The following is an 18,750-nucleotide window of genomic DNA, read 5'->3' on the forward strand; positions in this document are numbered from 1 at the left end:
TGAATGTTACAGCGTTATCTTTGCATTCACAACACCCCCTCCACCCAATTATGAATCCAATTGGGGAGCACCACTGCATCATTCTTAATGTCTGTTGAGTTAGTCAAATCAGATGTATTGACTAGCTGGATAGATACATATCTTTTGAATAGCTTTATTGGAGGCAATTGGAGTTTCGTGAATATAAGTAACTAACCTTGCAATGAGCACACACTTGCAGAGTTACACAGCACTATAATAAATATGGTACAGACATATCTTTTGAATAGCTTTATTGGAAGCAATTGGAGTTTCGTGAATATAAGTAACTAACCTTGCAATGAGCACACACTTGCAGAGTTACACAGTACAATATAAATATGGTGCGGACAGCGTATTAAAAACAGGGTTATTGCTTAATTATGAACCGGGAAAGCCTTTGATGAATTACAATGATGTGATCGATATAAAAGATCATGAGATGTAACTGAATTACATGCTGTACACCAAAAATGGCAGGACCACAAATGATACAATTACTAACAATAACTTCATACACAGAACAGCACTTTATTTTTCAAAAGCCTTAAAACATAAATCTTACAAATTGCACTCCAATACACATTTCCAGAGTGGTTAGATTGATAATTAGGAAATAGGTTAAAATGAGGACAGAGCGGTCTTGAAAAAGGGACATTTCTTTAGCCAAAGAAATCTGACGTTTCGGTTGAGCCCTCACCTTGATAAAGTTTGCATGTTGCCACCGAAGCTTCAAATTTATTTGGCTAAATACATTTCCATTTTGCAAGACCACTGTGCCCCCTTTACCTCTTTCTGCATCCTAGCCTATTGGGCTGTCCAGGAGAGGCACTTCTGAGCAGGAGCATCGGCACTTACTCTGATTTGGGATTAGGTGTGCTTGTGGAGCTTTTACTTTGTAGAGTAATAATCAAGCACTGTCTTGTGTGTAAATATCACAGCTAGGGTAACAAGTATTCAGGAGTTTAGTAATATCCTGTATGATCAACTTGAGGGAAAGTGGCTTATCTATTACATAGAGCACGACATTAATGATTACTTTAAGAGCTCCATCTACTATATGATCATTCTCATGAGAATATAACCTTGTGCCTGTGCCTCAATCATTATTGAGGTTGATGAACAGGTGGTACACAAGTCAGAGGTCAATGCCCACCAACCCCAAGGTCATTCAGCCCTAACATTTCAAGCAACCACATACAAGAAGCCTCATATGCCACACCATCAACTGATAGGGTTAGTGTGCGATATCTGGAACACAATACATTCTTTGGGCGAGTCAGATGTGCAACTTGTGCATGCCTTATCTGGTGCTCTCCCCTCCTTCTCAGTGGCAATTCAAAGAGCAGATGGTCTATGGCATGAGGCAAGCAGACTTGTGTTACGTGAAAGTGTATGTCCCACTGCAAGCCAACTTCCATTAACCACTAACAGTATAAAAGGTGCAGAAAATTGAGTTTCTAAAAGATTATTTATTCTCACGCAGAATTTGATGTCAAGGGTGTTAGGACCAATATGTCAGGCCCAGAATCTGCACTCATGTTAAGCTTCCATTTTGTATGGTCATAACTAGTTAAGATTCTGTAGTCAGCCTTTTGCTGAAATATAAATTCATAGATGCACTCAGTTTCTCTGCTAAATTGCATTTCCTTTCTTCCTGGTCAGAATATTACTAGATACTTTTGTGATGTCAATTTCCTGGTGTTTTAGTAGAATATAATAGAATGGTTCTCTGCAAGAAGCAAGGTAGTGAAATATAGTTGCAAGACTCAAGGTCTCTTTTGATAACAGACAATGAATAAGCTATGTATTTAGACAATTGCTTGTATTGAAAAAAAACACGTCTCAAAAGTCACGCCACTAATATGTCCTGCCCCTAAATCACGCCTCTAATCAAAGCTACGCCCAAGACACACCTAGTATACGCCCAAGACACGCCTATGTTACGCCTCTAAACAATATCTTTTTTTTTTTCTGTATAAAAATCATTACCCTATGAGTAATAAATTGAAACAAAGGATTTGAAACCTGGCGTGTGTTACGTTTCATTTCATTCGTCTTCCAGGCCTGATAAGGTTCATCAAAGATCGAAGATAACAGTTGCAGGGCGTGAAAGCTTCCTGGGAAGTCTGCTGCAAACAGGTGCAGATAGTGTATCCAGTCACAAGGCTTCAGTGTACCTGGCAGAGGAAAAGTTCCTCTCGGTTCTGAAGCCCGGGGAGGAAATAACGGATTTTCCTTCAGTTTTGGCGTCCAGAAGTGGGAAGTTCACAGAGGTTGTGAGTATATATGTACATTTTTATATATGATGCTTCACCCCCTCTGGGAATTTTATAGACCTAAATTGTGACTGAAGAATTGGGATAGGCCCTTTTAAACAGAATTTTTGGTTAGAGTCCAGTAAATTCTGTGCATGACTGGACTGTTATCTCTGATCTAGCTGAACGACCATTGTACACTGACGACACACTTTATTCGAGCTCGGCTAGTCCCACGAATTCGGGTATACCCGGGTGTATTGAGGTTTGTGACTGTTTTCTGCCCGAGTGCATTGAGGTATTTTCCAGGCAGGGATTGAAGCATTTTATTCCCGCTGGCTGCAATACTGCACAGTATATATATATACTGCATTACAATTCATGAATTTATGCCATCTGGTAGACACGCGAAGCATTGCAGCCTATTAAATCCTAATCATTATCATTTAACAGATCAGCCGCCCGTCAGCCAGGCATGAACCCAGGCTGGGAAGGCAAACGCAACGGGGCTTGTCAGAGGTGAGGAGCGGCGCATTCCAGGTATCTGCCAGGTACATACTGGGTATTTGCTCGAATAAAGTGTGTCGGTGCAGTATATTGTGTAAGTATAAATATTGCAATTGTCATAATTCAGCTGTTTTTCTTTAAGCTACTAATGGGTGCTTGCATGAGGAAGAATGACTCTGGACGGAAGCCTAGGAATGTACAAATTTTTAAATGCGAGTGTAAATCTGGTCGGATTCCTGAGGAATTTGTTGCTCAGACAGCTAGTCATTACCCGTTTGTCAAATATGCAGAAGGTTGTTCTCGGCATGAAAATAAGGCAATGTATTTACAAGGCAGAGGGCAGAATAGACGGAGATCTTATGCTGGTCCCAGAAATCAATCAGGGAGAATAGCTCAGAATAATGGTGCCTGTTTTAACTGTGGTAATACTGGTCATTGGCAGAGAGAGTGCCCATATCAGAGTCAGAAGCAGGGAAGTGCTGCTTTGCCCGTGGGGGCTCAGAGTGAAAGTCTCTGTAAAAAAAAAAAAAAACCACCGCTACTTTATGTAAAGCTTGTTTGTAACACTGATGAATTTTTTCCTGAATGATTTCTTGTGTGAAAGACACTGTGTGGTCATGCTGATTAACATCTGTACAAAAATATGAATATTAGTTGCTCATGATGAAATCTAAATTTTAAAAGGTTTTAAAAAGGTGTACACCGAATAAGGGAGAAATGCCTCACAACGGAAGGGGAGTATATTCAGCTCGGTCCCTGGTTATAGTTTGAAAGGTTTATTCGTCCTGGCCAGGCGGATACTTTTTAAACCGGACACATTTCTTTTCGTTTGTGGTATTTCTATCTTAATAAAAGGAGGGGCACAGCCTCTCCCTTACAGTTTAAAGAATGCGAAGCATTCACATTAAAATTAACTAGCTGTGCTTAAGCAGTTTATTCATGAGTAAAAAGGTAATGTAGAACTGTCTTCTTTTCCGTAAAGCAGTAAGATAACACATTTCAATTTTATTTCTACAGGATTAAGATGTTTTTGTTTAAAATGCTGGTAAGAGCTCATAAGCACTGTTTGAATTAATATATTGCATTATATATGTATATAACGCCATTAATGTACATAGCGCTTCAAAAGGAGGGTGTCTGTGGTGTGAGCGGAGTGTGATGATATCTGCCTTTAGCAGCATGGAGGTCAGTTATTTTAGCGAGAATTGTCTCCGTTAAATAAGCAGTGTAGAAGCCATACAAGACAGGTAGGGTCAAGCTTGCTGTTTTTTTTAGTCATGGTATAACTGTTGCATGTTTGAAGATATTTTGTTTAGCTTAAAAGAGGGCATAGTTAAAACGGGATAGAAATTGTATTGATGGAAGTTTGCAGGAATATGAGATTTCTTTCAGAAGGCATTCAGGGGAATGAGTGAAAGAGTGTTGCATGCTCTTGTTGGTATAGACTTGGTGTTTATAAGTAATTTGAAATATTCCCGTTAGTTAATTTTTGAAAGACCATACAAAATGCAGTTTTAGGACAGCGTGGAAAGCTTCATATTTAACATTAAACTAATGTTACAATCCCCTGCGTGAGGATTAATCCAGCAGTTAATATGAATTAGACAGTGAAACCCATTGTCTGCTATCTGTACTGTGAAATTTCTGGCTGTTTTCCCAGAAAGAGGAAAAAAAAAAAGCGCTTTGAAAATTATTATTTTTTTTTTTCTTTTTAAAGTCAGAGTGTCTTTTAAAGTTAATGCTGGCCGTGTGCTCAGCACTTTGCAAAGAGTTCAAAATTATTTGTCTATTTTAAAAGGAAATCTTTTGTTCAGGATTTCAGGATTTTTTCTTATATTGTAAATGCCACAGTTGTTAAAAGACCTACTGCAGGCCTTTTCTTTTAACACAAGCAGTAAATATTTTTATAGTCACAACACATACAAATCTATTTACCAGTTTAATGTTGCTATATATCAAAGCAACCTGTTTTCATAAAAAATTTTTTTTGTATTTTTGTTCACATATATAGATAATATATGAACAAAAGAGGGGAGATACATACATAGGTTCAGAATTTATTATAACAATGTTAACTCCAAGGGCTGACAGGCCCCTGGTAAATAATAATAATACCTTTGCAGATGTCACAGCAAAGCAGGTAGCAAGCCGTCCCTATGTTGAGGGATATATCATATCTGCCAAATTTATAATTTTGTAACCATTTATTTGTTTTTGGGTATGTCCTGGAAATAGAATTAAAGGACAGGGGATATATAATTGCATAAGTGTACAGGTTATATATATTATATACAAGGCATTTCACATTTTTAGCAGAATAGTTACAGTGGAGTGTTTGAGGTGAAAGCCAGGAGTGACTGTGGGTGTGGGACAATAGCCATGAGTGCAGGCTGTTGGGATGCTTGACTTGTGGGGCGAGTTTTAAGGTTAGTTAGTATTAAATGACTAAAAGGTTGACACCATTTGCATCAGAGAAAATGGCAGATGGCAGTTAGGTATGAATGAGAGTAAGTGTGTATTGGGAGAAGAGAGATTGATTTGTAGTTTGAGACAGTATTTTTGTCCCCATTTTTGAAGATTGGGATAACTCTAGCAGTTTTTCAGGTCTTAGGGATATGGCCTGCAGACAGGATAGAATTGATTATGGAAGCAATTGGTTTGGCACAGGCTGAGGTACCAAGTTTTAGGAACTTGGATTGTAGCAAAGTCAAGTCCATATTGGTTGCTTAATTTAAAATTTGAGGAGCATTAATAGGGAATATCTCTGTTTAATATTGCGGATGCTAATAATAGTAGTAACCATATTAATACAAGAATTTATTTCTAGGTATAAATTCTCTCCCTATGAGACACTTATGGGATGAGTTATGACCATCAGTAGTTCAAAGTAACGAATTAAGGACCATGTTATTGGTAATAAAACAATTAATAAGTATTGCATGCAACTAATATATATTTTTGAGTCTTTCTAGGCATAGGTTAAAGCTGAAAGTGCACCTACGCAAGACGGGTTAATGGTCAAGCATTTTCTACGCAAGCACGCTCTTCATCCCAGATGAAAAGGCCATTTAAATACTACTCATCACCAGCATTGCAGTAAAAATTTCTTATCATCATGGATACACATCATGCACGTCAAAATAGTGCCAGCCTAGGCACAAACAGCTAATAAAGACAAAGACATAGCACCTGCAAATAAATGTTTTGATGGACACAAAACTCTCTGACCACTAATCATCAAGGGAGAAAGGTCATAGACAAAAATGTCCAGGCCTCAACACACGAACTTTGAACTTTTTATTTTTTACAGGTTTTTATTATTTTTCAGTTACAATGTATGCTCCATTATGTTTGTGTAAGTGGCGTCCCATAAGGATGACAAAATAGTATAAGGTATTATTTGTTTAACTCTGTTCATTTTGTTTGGATTTCTAGGTTAATAGAATCTCCCTGCAGAATGATATCCCGGTGGGAGAATGCTTTATTAGTCAAACACACGGTTATGTTAATTGCTCACAGGTAGTTAGAAACAAAAGAGATGCACCCAATACACAAGTGCTAAAAAGTAGTCTATGGGAAGAATAAGTTTCAGGGAATTTATTCCCAAATGTAGGAGTTGGGTTACTGTATGACAGGTTTACAGGGATATCCTAAATCATACAGCCACAGACATTTACTCACTTAACCAAGAATAGGTTTAGTTTAAATTAATGACCCCGCAGAATAAAATAGCTCTAGACTATATTTTAGCCTCAAAAGGAGGGGCATGTATGCGCCCTAGTTAAAGCGCAATGTTGTGTATTTATCCAGGATTTAGGGATCATGGGGACTTGGTGGTTGGATTGATTTGCTTTGAGCGAAGCTAGCGAATGTTTTTGTATGTGTGTGTTTGTCCTACTCATTGCTCTCTATGTATTAAGTACAGCAAAACTCTGATCCAGAAGTGCGTTGCAACCCCCACCGACGCTATGCCTCTCTGCGGTGATGATGTCGCCAGTCCCCCAGAAGAAGAGACCAAAGAAGAAATCAACTGGGCTGATATAATGGCCGGAAAGGAATGCAGTTATGCACAACTTGGACATCTTGGTCCATCAGGACTATGAAACGGTTAACTGTTCTGTTCTTTAAATAGACTGTCTCTTAAGGATATGGGGGGACTGAGAAGACTGGATATGAGGAAGGTGGGAGGTCACAAAGGGAAGTGAGTCAACCACAAGGAAAGGATCACAAGTCAGCCATTTTGACCATAGCAGCCATCTTGGTCCGTTTTGCCATTCTGAGTAAATGCAGTATGAAAGATGTATGCAAGAAGAATGTTTGTGCAGTCGCTCTTAGCAGAAATTAACCCCCACCAATTCTCACAAATAGCTGACCCTTAGATTATGTGACATATTGAGATGTAAGCCATTTTCTAATCTATAGAAATATTTAATGATATATATATATATATATCTCTCTATTGGTTGTGTGGCATGTGGGCCACTAAGATTGTACCCTGCAATCACACTGCCCTTTGTTATCTAGGTTTCATTCTTCCCACTTTCTATGTATCCAACACGTTACCCCAAGGGAAGCTGAGAAATCGAAAAGATCTGACCAGGACCATTAGTCCAACCCGCATTGCAGCTGGGGTTTTTATACCTAGTTTAGGTGTTCTGGATCTCTATTCTAAATTAAGTGATCTTATGGTAAATATTGATGATGCTATTAATCAGACAAGTGATGCTATTATCCGTCTGACTAATGAACAAGAGCAGATCCGAACAGTATTATTACAGAATAGAATGGCTCTTGATTATCTGCTAGCCTCACAAGGAGGTGTTTGTAAACTTGTAGGACAGAAGTGCTGTGCCTATATTGAAGATGAGTCTGACGCTATTCATAAAGATATGGATAAGCTACAGGAAATTCAGGCAAGGATGCGTAAAGAATCCTCAGGCCTTAGCTTAAATTGGATGTCAGGACTCACTAGTTGGATCGGAGAATTGGGTATGAAAATTCTCTATGGTTTTATTGTAGTGATTAGTATAATCGCAGCAATTTTTGTTATTTTTCACTGTGCTAAGTGTGCAATGCTTTCATTTGTCTCAAGGAAACCTTCAGTTTCATCTCACGCCATGTATGCAACTAATAATTCATATGTGGCCATGAACAGAGTCTATGATACTATTGGTCCCCATAAGGCCATAGTCATAGAGAAGCGTACCTAGTAAGGGTATTTGTTCTATTAGAGAACAAAAAGGAGGGATTGTTAGGACCAATATGTCAGGCCCAGAATCTGCACTCATGTTAAGCTTCCATTTTGTATGGTCATAACTAGTTAAGATTCTGTAGTCAGCCTTTTGCTGAAATATAAATTCATAGATGCACTCAGTTTCTCTGCTAAATTGCATTTCCTTTCTTCCTGGTCAGTATATTAGTAGATACTTTTGTGATGTCAATTTCATGGTGTTTTAGTAGAATATAATAGAATGGTTCTCTGCAAGAAGCAAGGTAGTTAAATATAGTTGCAAGACTCAAGGTCTCTTTTGATAACAGACAATGAATAAGCTATGTATTTAGACAATTGCTTGTATTGAAAAAAAACACGTCTCAAAAGTCACGCCACTAATATGTCCTGCCCCTAAATCACGCCTCTAATCAAATCTACGCCCAAGACACACCTAGTATACGCCCAAGACACGCCTATGTTACGCCTCTAACCAATATCTTTTTTTTTTTTCTGTATAAAAATCATTACCCTATGAGTAATAAATTGAGACAAAGGATTTGAAACCTGGCGTACGTTACGTTTCATTTCATTCGTCTTCCAGGCCTGATAAGGTTCATCAAAGATCGAAGATAACAGTTGCAGGGCGTGAAAGCTTTCTGGGATGTCTGCTGCAAACAGGTGCAGATAGTGTATCCAGTCACAAGGCTTCAGTGTACCTGGCAGAGGAAAAGTTCCTCTCGGTTCTGAAGCCCGGGGAGGAAATAACGGATTTTCCTTCAAAGGGGTAGGAGAGCAAATGGGGGCACAGGATGAAAAGAGCATGGGGGAATGATAAAGGAACACAGAACGGACGATTAATAAGATCAGGAAGACCAACAAGGAAAAATACACAGAGGGAAACATTGATAGGGAGGGAAAGGCATGTAAGGGAATAGTAAGAGAAAGAAAGAAAAATAGCAAGGCTTTGAAAAAGGGGAGAATGATAGATTATAATGCCACTATTAACTTCCACCCTCAACAGTCAGCGATACCCGAATGGAAGTTATAAAGCCAGTTTTGAAAAATATCACCAGCGCCCATATTTCTTTGTATCCATATCAAAAGGTTTTACAAAATTACTCCAAAATAGAAAAACATGAGCATTACCCCAACAAAGTAGGTGATCATGATGTAAAAGAATTTGAACAAAATAAAAGTAGGACTAAAATGTAAGCATTACACCTTAAAAACCATTAGAAAATAAGTCATTCATAAACTCCACCGGGAAATTAAATAACAAAAAGGTTGGGCATCTTTTTACAAAGGAAATGCATACAGGATATACCAAATAAGTAAACATGGGAAGGATGCTGAAGGATTAAAAAAAAAAAAAAGTGCAAATTGGAATTTCTATTCAACTAAAAAATACATCTATAGAGTCTGCTTGTATTTAGCAGTTTATGGGGATAGAAGAAAATAGCTGACTTTTTTTTTAAAGTTTTAGGGAGAATAACAAAATAATAAAATGGTCCATAAGTTTTTTCGTGTGATCACTTAAACGTGACCGTCGTTCCTGAACTAACACTGTAGCAGTGACATGTTGGATTAGGTCTGGGTGATTGACACCTTTTTTACCCTAAAGTTAGTGAACACAGGGAGCGGAAACTCGGGACTGGTTTCATTTCCTCGTGCTGCTCCCTCGTGTCTGACGTCATTGTGCTCAACAAACGTTTGCACCGGCAAAGCCCCATGTCTCCCCCTCCACCTTATCTATATTTGCTCCCTGATAAGGACAGGGTGGGATAAATGGAAGGAAAAAAGAAAACCCACGACTGACAAACACTCCCCCATTTAGAAGTCCCTAAGAAATGTAACTTGTAATTTATTTACAAAAAAGTGAAAGCAGGGGGGCGTGCCGATGACGTCAACCGGTGCAGTCGGGTAGAGGGAGAGCTCCGGAGACCCGCCTAGATAACTGACAAAAAATAGCACTTTTCGTTCGGTGAAAAACTCCCCAAATTGACAGGATAGAACCGTGAACATCCAGACATGTCACACAAGGGGAAAAACCAGACGGCCCAGGGCATTACCAAGTACTTTACTCCCGCAAAGCAGAGCGCTGGCGGATCCCAGCCCGGCGCACGAGGCCCCAAGCAGGGACTGCCTGACCCCACAAGCCCAAGCGAAAACCTTCCCCCGGACGGGGGAATTACAAAAGCGTTCCTGGAGGAGCTTCACGCCAAGCTCCACAGATCCCTCCAAGCTGACCTTAAGGATGCGGTGTCCGAGATTAAACAGGACATTCAAGGCCTCCAAGAGCGTACTACAACGCTGGAAAACAGACTGTTAGAGGCCCTAAAACACCAGGCGGACACAGACGAAGAAATCATCCGCATGGGCCAGGAAATCCACGCACTGCGCGACGGGCTGGAGGACCAAGAAAACCGGGATCGCCGCCAGAATCTGAGGATCCGCGGCATCCCGGAAGCGGTCTTACCCGGCCAATTAAAAGAATACCTCACAGATTTGTTTGTCTCAATTGCTGGAGAAATGGACCAACGAGACCTGTGAAAGCAGACATGTTTGTATGCAGTTAGACGTGTTAAATATACAACAAAAAAAACACATTATTTTTTTTGGCCGGCTACGTAGGAGCTCACTTTTAAAATGTCAACATCAGCCATTGCCTCTCTCTGCAGCTCATGACATGGCAAAGAGCTTTTTCTGCAGTCTTGAAATCGCCCAGGCGCCAGGACAATTGTTTGTCTCAGAAGTTTCCAGATTTCACCAATACATTCCAGGAAGTGCGGCGGAGTGATGGAACAAGGCACATTTGCAGCAAAAAAATTCAAACACATTGCGTCATTTTCATCTTTCGTCCCTCTGGGTTAATACATCAAGGTGTTTGTTCCAGGTTTTGCGCTGTGTGTATCAGTTTGTGATTTTGGTGGTGTCAATAGGTGGTATAACATACAGATTATAATGGAATGTACAGAACTGTATCTTAGCGCAAACTTGTTTTCATACGCCTCCGGCTCACGCCCCCCCCCCACCCCGCATGGCCCCGGCGTCAAATGACGAAGGGTTATGTGATGTCACTTGCTTGACGCCGGTTGCCATGGAGATGTGTCGTTGGAACGAAAGTAAACTAGTTACAGAGGCCTCAAGCGATCCCAGGAATTTATTCTAAATGCCTTTGGGGAAGTGCGGGGGGTCCCTAACACCCGCGCCGCCCCAAGACAATCTAGCTCACCGCTGTCTCAGTGCATCATTGTTTTATCTTGTATTAATGTGAACAAAATGTGTCAGGTCTGAAGTGGCGTAAACTTTTCGGGTTAACAATGTGTGGCAAATTTCTTACATTTTACGCATACAGAAAATGGAGCAGTGTGTCAAAACAAACATCTATGCACCTTTTTAAGTTGATACATGTTTGTGGATGCCTTTGAACTTGTAGTTCGATACAAAGTACTGGTCAATAATCTTCCACTTCAAAGTTGCACGCGCAAACTCCAGTGGTGGAGCCTTGATCCTCCATCAAATTGTCTCTATAAAAGTGTTTTACAAATATGCCCACACAGGCTTAAGGTTTTGTTCACTGATTGGGATGGAGAGCAGCTAAATGAAGGTTTTGGCCAAGTTTAGATTTTATTATAAGGCTAAGTCCCCGGTGGTGCGCTCCGCACACCAGACACTAAACTCAATCAGGCAGGCCCCAGTGTGTTCTCGTGCTTTGGCTCACACAGTGCGGTGGCACGTCAGCCAGCAGGGGAGACAACACAATTGTCTTCCCATGCGGCGACGTGGTGTGCTGGGAGCCAATAGCAGGGCAGATAGCTTGGACCAATGGGAGCCCAGTGCTTTGAGCTGCTGGGCTGTGCCTGATGTCATGACCGTGCGCGCCTCATCCCCTCCCCGTTTGTTTTGGCCATGCCCCCACACACCAGTTTTAAAGCTGTGCACGCACCGCTAGAACACCAAGCGCGCGTGCAGCAGCCACCACCGGGGACAGCCTAAGGCTGATGTCAGAGCTTCCGAGGCACACTCTGGTTACAGTAAGCCATTTGTTCACAGCTCTTTTAGTCTGGGTAAAGAGGGGTTTCTCCACTCACTGCATGCAACTTTTCTCCTGCACAAATTACTTTACATTTAATAAGAAATGTACTAAAAAATAAAGCTTTCCCCCCCCATTCTTTGCATGCAGACAACTTCCCTCCTATGTACAGTAGTTTCTCTGACAATCAGAAATAGACGCTGCTAGTAAATATTACTTCCACACTGTGTGTACATAAAACTTTTCTCCAGTGTGAATAATCTACTGCTTGTTTTTTTCGCATTCAGCCACACCTTTTGTGTGCGTTCTCTGATGCTTAGTAAGTGTTGTATTACGAGTAAAGCTCTTCCCACATTCACTGCATGAATACGGCTTTTCTCCTGAGTGGGTTCTATGGTGTTTACATAATTCTGAGATGGAACGAAAGTTTTTCCCACATAGGGGGCATGCGTACGGTTTTTCCCCAGAGTGGATTTTCTGGTGCTTAGAAAGATTTCTACTGCAAGCAAAGCTTTTCCCACATTCAGTACATGCGTAGGGTTTCTCTCCGGTGTGAGATCTCTGGTGCGCATGGAGATCTGAGCTGCCAGTATAGCTTTTCCCACATTCAGTGCATGTATATGGTTTCTCTCCTGTGTGGATTCTCAGGTGTACAATAAGATGGGAGTTGAAAGTAAAGCGTTTCCCGCATTCATTACACGCATATGGCTTCACTCCTGAGTGAAGTTTTCGGTGTGTATTAAGGTGTGTGCTGCTAGCAAAGTTTTTACCACAGTCAGTGCATGGATATGGCTTTTCTCCAGTGTGAATTCTCTGATGGATAACCAGAGTTGAACTGCAAGAAAAGCTTTTTCCACAGTCTTTGCACGAATACGGCTTCTCTCCTGTGTGGATTCTCTGATGTACTTGAAAAGTTGACCACCAAGGAAAGCTCATCCCGCATTCAGTGCATAGATAAAGCTTTTTCCCATTATTCATGCTCTGATGCTCATTGAGATCTGAACGGAAAATAAAACTTTCAGATTCAATCTTCTCTACTGTGTCGATCATCTGTTTTTTAGAGGGTTCTGACCCGGAAGGAAAACGGTCTTTAAATCCTGTGCGACTACCATGGCTTAAAACAACAGTGTCACTGTGAGAAACTTCCTTGAGTGTTTTACTTTCAGAGTTTGTCCGATTGCTTATTCGGCTTCGTTTCCTGCAGTTTTCCTTTTTGCGAGAAGATTTAGAGATCTTCAGATCAGTTGAATGTAAAAGTGTGTCTGATTCTTCAGGTGTATGTTCAGGCAGGGGCCCACTATCTGTTCCAAAGAAGAACAGAACAAAACTTATTCAAAATATACAGAAAATATTGATTTGCTTCTGTTTTTAATACCTCTGCTTTTTCCTTATAAATTGCCTGCCCATCTCACCCTGAAAGGGTCCTATGTTCTCTTTTCTAATCGTTTTGTTATTAAGGTAATTGCATAACTTTTTAGGGTTGAACCTACTTTCTATTGCAATCCTTTTATCATTTTACATTTTTGCTAATTTGATTGCCCTTTTGCAACTTTTGTTACATTCATTCCTTATAATTCTGATACGACGCCTCCATCCCTTTTCACTTTAAGAATGTAACGTCTGCCTCTTTTCGATTTCCTCCCCTACCTGTTTATTTAGCCACATTGGTTTAGACTTATTTCTTTTATACTTATTACCCAAGGTATACACTGATAAGTGTGCTTTTCTAAGAATGTTTTAAAGACTGCCCATTTATCTTCCACATTTTTCCAGCAAAATCATCCCAATTTATTCCTTGTTGATTAGTCCTCACTTTATTAAAATCTGCCTTTCTAAAGTTTAAAGTCTTTGTTGAACCCAAGTTATATGATTTTTGATTAATTTATTTCAAATGAGACTATGTTATGATCACTGTTACCCAAATGTTCCCGGACGTTAATATTTGTTACTTCTACATTGTTTGATATTACGAAATCCAGTATTGCCCATCTCCTGGTTGGTTCCTCCATAATATATGGGTCATGCAATTATATGGGTCATGTAATTGTCTTTAAGCACCCGAAAAAACTGTTTCCTTTCATTGTAATGCCAATCTCATTGCCCTGGCCTATATCTGGATAATTAAAATCACCCATAATGCAAAAATGACCGCGTTTTGATGCCTTCTCCAGTTTCAAATCTATTTTGGCTTCCTCAATCTCTCAGATATTTGGTGGTTTATAGCGTATCACTACGAACATTTTCTTTGTACTTCTACCTACACTGCTAATTTCTATCCACAAGGTCTCTACATTTTCATGATTAAACATCTTTTCTTGGAATACATTTTAGATCCGGTTTAACATATAAACATAATCCACCTCCTCTTCTATCTACTCAATCCTTCCGAAAAATGGAATAACCCTCTAAATTAACTGCCCAGTCATGAGTTTCATCCCACCATGTTTCAGTAATGCCTATGATATCATACTGCTCCCTTATAGCTATTAATTCAAGCTCCCCCATTTTATCTGTCAGGCTTCTTGCATTAGCAAGGATTTAAGTTTTTTTTTCAGTCTGTACTATTATCTTATCTGCTCCTTTCTTTCTACTCCAATTGGATTTAGTGTTTAGACTTTTTTGTAGTATTATCTCTATTTACTATGGGTGTCTCACTGCTTGCCAGACACCCACTTGCCCCCATTTAACACCCTTGCCATTTCCTCATCTCCATCTATTCTTTTTAGTTCGTTATCTGTTTCTTGTCCCTTTTTGTCTTGTAATTTAGTTAACCAGTAAGCATACCTTTGAATTGATACCTTCACCAGTATTGATATTAACATTTTAATGAAAGGGGGGGTGGGGGTTGGAGTTTTTACAATAATATCATTGACCCCCATCACTGAATCATATGTTCTGTGGTAGTTACGGCCCAATGTAACCTCCTAATGGAGTACCTGTGTTCCTGGTCCCTCACCACCTTTATTGTAGGGTCCATTGTTTACCCTCTGGTGCCACATCACTCCAAGATTAGTTGTATGATCTTGTGCGGATATTAAAATTATTTACTTTTTTAGCATTTATCCTGTTTTGATCCTTTATTCTATAGTCAGTGAGTGCTGGAACTTTAGTTCATATTTACTTAAATTAGGCAGAAGCCCAATTTCCAAAGGTATAAAAAATATATATTTAAAGACATAAGTTTGTCTTCAGCCAAATATAATGCTTAGTTGCTTACAATGTTTTTGTGACATAAGAGGGTCTCGCTCTTTACAACTGCAAGCCCCCTCCTCCAAAAACAAAGATTTCTTTTTTTTAAATCATTTTAATGCCAATTCATATGAACCTGAAAGGGGGCCCCAGAGTTTTATCCGGCGTTTAAAGCTCTACCGGCCAGTACTTCCCAAGAAAAACAAAAGATGGCTGCGTGGTCACCCAAACAGAAGCAGCAAGGTCGCAGCTTCTTATTGGCCACCAGAGTGAGGCCAACCCCAGTGGCCATATTGTTTTTCTAGGACAAGAATACTTGTAGGGGTAGGAGGAATAATTCTCAATAACCAGGGGGAGTTAGCTCCAGAGGACAGATAGTAGCACGGATTGCTGATATAATGATGCCCTCTGGATAATGAGCAGTTCTATTCCCATCACCTTTTTGAGGAGTTCTCAGAGGTTCTGTTTAATGCTTACCCTTGATGGTATTTGCAGACGTGTCCTGCGGACCCCTTACACATGGCTCTTCTCCCTCGATAGTTGATGCAATCTTTGGTTTTACATTCAGACAGCCTGTTCAGGTCAATTTAAATTGTTACTAAAATGTATTAATTTTCTCATCAAGATATTTTGCAAGTGATTATACATCTAATCTACGGTATGTATTTCACACTTGCCACAAATGAAAAAGTTACACTTGCACTGTTGATCTACTCCAGGGGTGCGCAATCTTTCCCCACTACGCTCCCCTGCCTGCGCCTTCCCCCTTTCCCTCCCTTACCTTGTCTCCTGTGTCAAATGGCGCCGCAGGGTCACGCGACTCTCGTTGCCATGACAACGCGACGTCACGTGACCCCGCGTTGCCATGGCGAGGCGACGCCGAAAACAAGTTAAGGATAGTTGAAGAGGCCTCACGCGATCCCCTGGCCTTTAATTTAAAATGCTTGGGTTAGAGCGCGGGGCCTCTGCAACCGCCGCACCCACACTGAAAAATCTTGCGCCCCCCAGTTCCACTCCATACAAAGTAATATTGATGGCACCATTTTGAGGGTACAACTACTAGCACGTCTTGAAGTAAGCAACTTGCAGACATTAAAACTAGCTGTTACTGCCTAGAGAGACGCTCAAGGAAAATTTAAGCACAGAAGACGAGAGGATGATAGACCCAATTCCCCCCCGCCCCCCCTTCCCACCAGTTCCTCTTTTTTGTTACTTTATTTATTTGTTGTTATATGTAAGTATTATAGCATAACTAGGTAGATATATATGCAGGCCAATGTTCACTGTGTTGTTTGGTGGTAAATTCTCAATAAAATTTTAGTTTAAAAAATAAATAAATAGCAGTGTTGTCCCTTAAATACAATTATACTGACTAAAGTGTAATTAGTGCTCCTGTATGCTGGAAATCTAAAGCAGTGGAGAGAGCCTCTGACTCTTTCAAGCCAACGCTCGTTCTTCAATGTAAAGAAATTTCCCCTTACCCAGAGAGCGGAGGGACTGGTTATTTTCCACCATCACGTCCTTATCAATCTCCTGTCCCTCTGAATTATTTAAATTCCCATCTGAGTAACAGGCACTCTCCTCCTCAACCGTTACTGGTACCTGCGATACAGAAAATTCAACATCAGACATTAGTCTTAAGACCCCGACATTACTAAGCTCTTCTGTAAAGATTGTGTCCATGGAACCACTGGGGCAGTGATCCCAAACTCCAGTCCTCAAGAAACCCCAACAGGACAGGTTTTAAGGATATCCTCCTTTCAGCACAAGTGGTTGCCAAAATGACAGACACTAATTGAGTCACCTTTGCTCAAGCAGCAATATCTTTAAAACTGGACCAGTTGGTGGTTTTTGAGGACTGGAATTCGGGACCACTGTACTAGGGCGAATGACACTTTGCAGCTTTGATTTCCAGGTTTGTTTGTTTTTGTACACCACACACACACACACACACACACACACACACACACACACACACACACACACACACACACACACACACACACACACACACACACACACACACACACAGTAAGCGTTTATATTGTTTTTACCACTTGTGGTAATTATTACATGCACCATGCCACAGGTAGACTTAGAGAGTCCTTACCCATTTCAAAATGTCATTAAATCACAAGTAACGTGGCTTCCTGCTCTGATGAAGCCATGTTACATTGTGAAACACACAAGGAGCGGGACCTGTCTTTCACAATACTCTACAATACGGGGTCCGTTTCCACCACTACAGTGTCCCCCGGCTCCCAGATTTTTTTTTTTTTTTCATTGAATATGGTTTTTTTTTAATTGAATATGTTATTCCTACAAAATGACCCAGAACCTAGATTAATATGACTGCAAAGCCTCTCTCCAGTAGTGACATTAATAGACTTCAATAGAGAAGATAAAGATCACAGTTGTGTGTGATAAGAACTTTTGTAGTCCATATGGAAAACAGATCAGTGCTGCGTGATGGAGTGGAGATGGTGAACAAACAGCCGGTTGCCGTGTGGCCACTACATGCTTAGGACCCTAAAAAAATATATAAACAGCTAAGGAAAAAAAGTATTAAGGTTGGTTAATCTACTATATATTTCTCAAAGTGTCCTATGTGTCTGTCTGTATGTATGTGTCTCCCTGTGTCTACGGTCCCTGTGTCTACGGCCCATCGCATTGGACCTTTGGCCCGTCACTCCGCCTGAGGCCAATCCGCCTCAGGCCAATCACATTGCTCCCCTGACACACCCGCCCCCGCACACCTCTCATTGGCACTGACACCACGGCCTCTGCCCAATTACATAGCTCCCTTGGCTCTACGCCCGCCCCCGCACACCTCTCATTGGCCTGCAGCCAACACACCAACCCCACTGCCACACTCTCCCACCCCTCACTGAGCTTTGGAAACACTTCACAGCACCTAACCCTCACTGCTCTGGGAGACGACGCTTCACAGCTCTCACCTCTCAACCATCAAAAACCTCACCGTCTGATACCACCAAAACAAGGACGCAGGTACACACTCTTACCTATCTATATATTCTTTTCACCACTACAACAGCGCCCGATCACCTACACACACCGCACGCTCACAGAGCGCACACCGACGGCCACCCCCTATTAACAACCACACACCCAACAATGCATACCACACCTCTTCCGCTACCGCAGCCCCTCTACCACCCGCACACACTCCTGCCTACCCTGCCAACACCCCTCCCCTTCACCTCAACATAACACGTTCATCCCCAAAAACACCACACACCCCCCAGCAAACATCGCCACCAAACAACGCCCGCATCTCCTCCACTACCACGCAACACACTACCCCACCTCCCAAGGCCGCAACACAGCCTCCCGTAGCCCTCATCGAGCGCAACCCCTCCCATGCACCCTCCCATGCCAAAACGCACTGACGACGCCACAAACCCCTACCTCCGGAGGCCACCCATCTCAAACACGCACGTGGAGCGCAAGCCCTACCGCAGGAGGGCCCACATCCACCACCGTACGCACAAAGCACTAATTTACACCGCCCT

At 41.2% G+C, this 18,750-nt stretch overlaps 1 protein-coding gene across 1 annotated transcript; it reads right to left on the minus strand.

Moving 5' to 3' along the window:
• Window positions 1-265: 265 nt before the first annotated feature.
• Window positions 266-16,935, minus strand: LOC142469050 (uncharacterized). Its single transcript, XM_075575902.1, has 3 exons — window positions 16,699-16,935; window positions 15,695-15,790; window positions 266-13,329 (listed from the first exon to the last, which is right to left on the minus strand). Exons 1-3 carry the CDS (start codon window positions 16,898-16,900, stop codon window positions 12,290-12,292), a joined length of 1,338 nt encoding a protein of 445 aa, XP_075432017.1. The 5' UTR covers window positions 16,901-16,935; the 3' UTR covers window positions 266-12,289.
• Between the last annotated feature and the right edge of the window lie 1,815 nt (window positions 16,936-18,750).

The sequence above is a fragment of the Ascaphus truei genome, chromosome 18 (genome assembly GCF_040206685.1).
Source record: "Ascaphus truei isolate aAscTru1 chromosome 18, aAscTru1.hap1, whole genome shotgun sequence".
NCBI classification, from domain to species: Eukaryota; Metazoa; Chordata; class Amphibia; order Anura; family Ascaphidae; genus Ascaphus; species Ascaphus truei.

Excerpts from the sequence above, each read along its gene's own strand:
- LOC142469050 (XM_075575902.1), bottom strand. The coding sequence starts at position 16,900 with ATGGACACAATCTTTACAGAAGAGCTTAGTAATGTCGGGGTCTTAAGA. Across the intron at positions 15,791-16,698 it reads CCAGTCCCTCCGCTCTCTGG|GCTGTCTGAATGTAAAACCA; the intron begins GTAAGGGGAAAT and ends TGACCTGAACAG. Across the intron at positions 13,330-15,694 it reads GTCTGCAAATACCATCAAGG|ATAGTGGGCCCCTGCCTGAA; the intron begins GTAAGCATTAAA and ends TCTTTGGAACAG.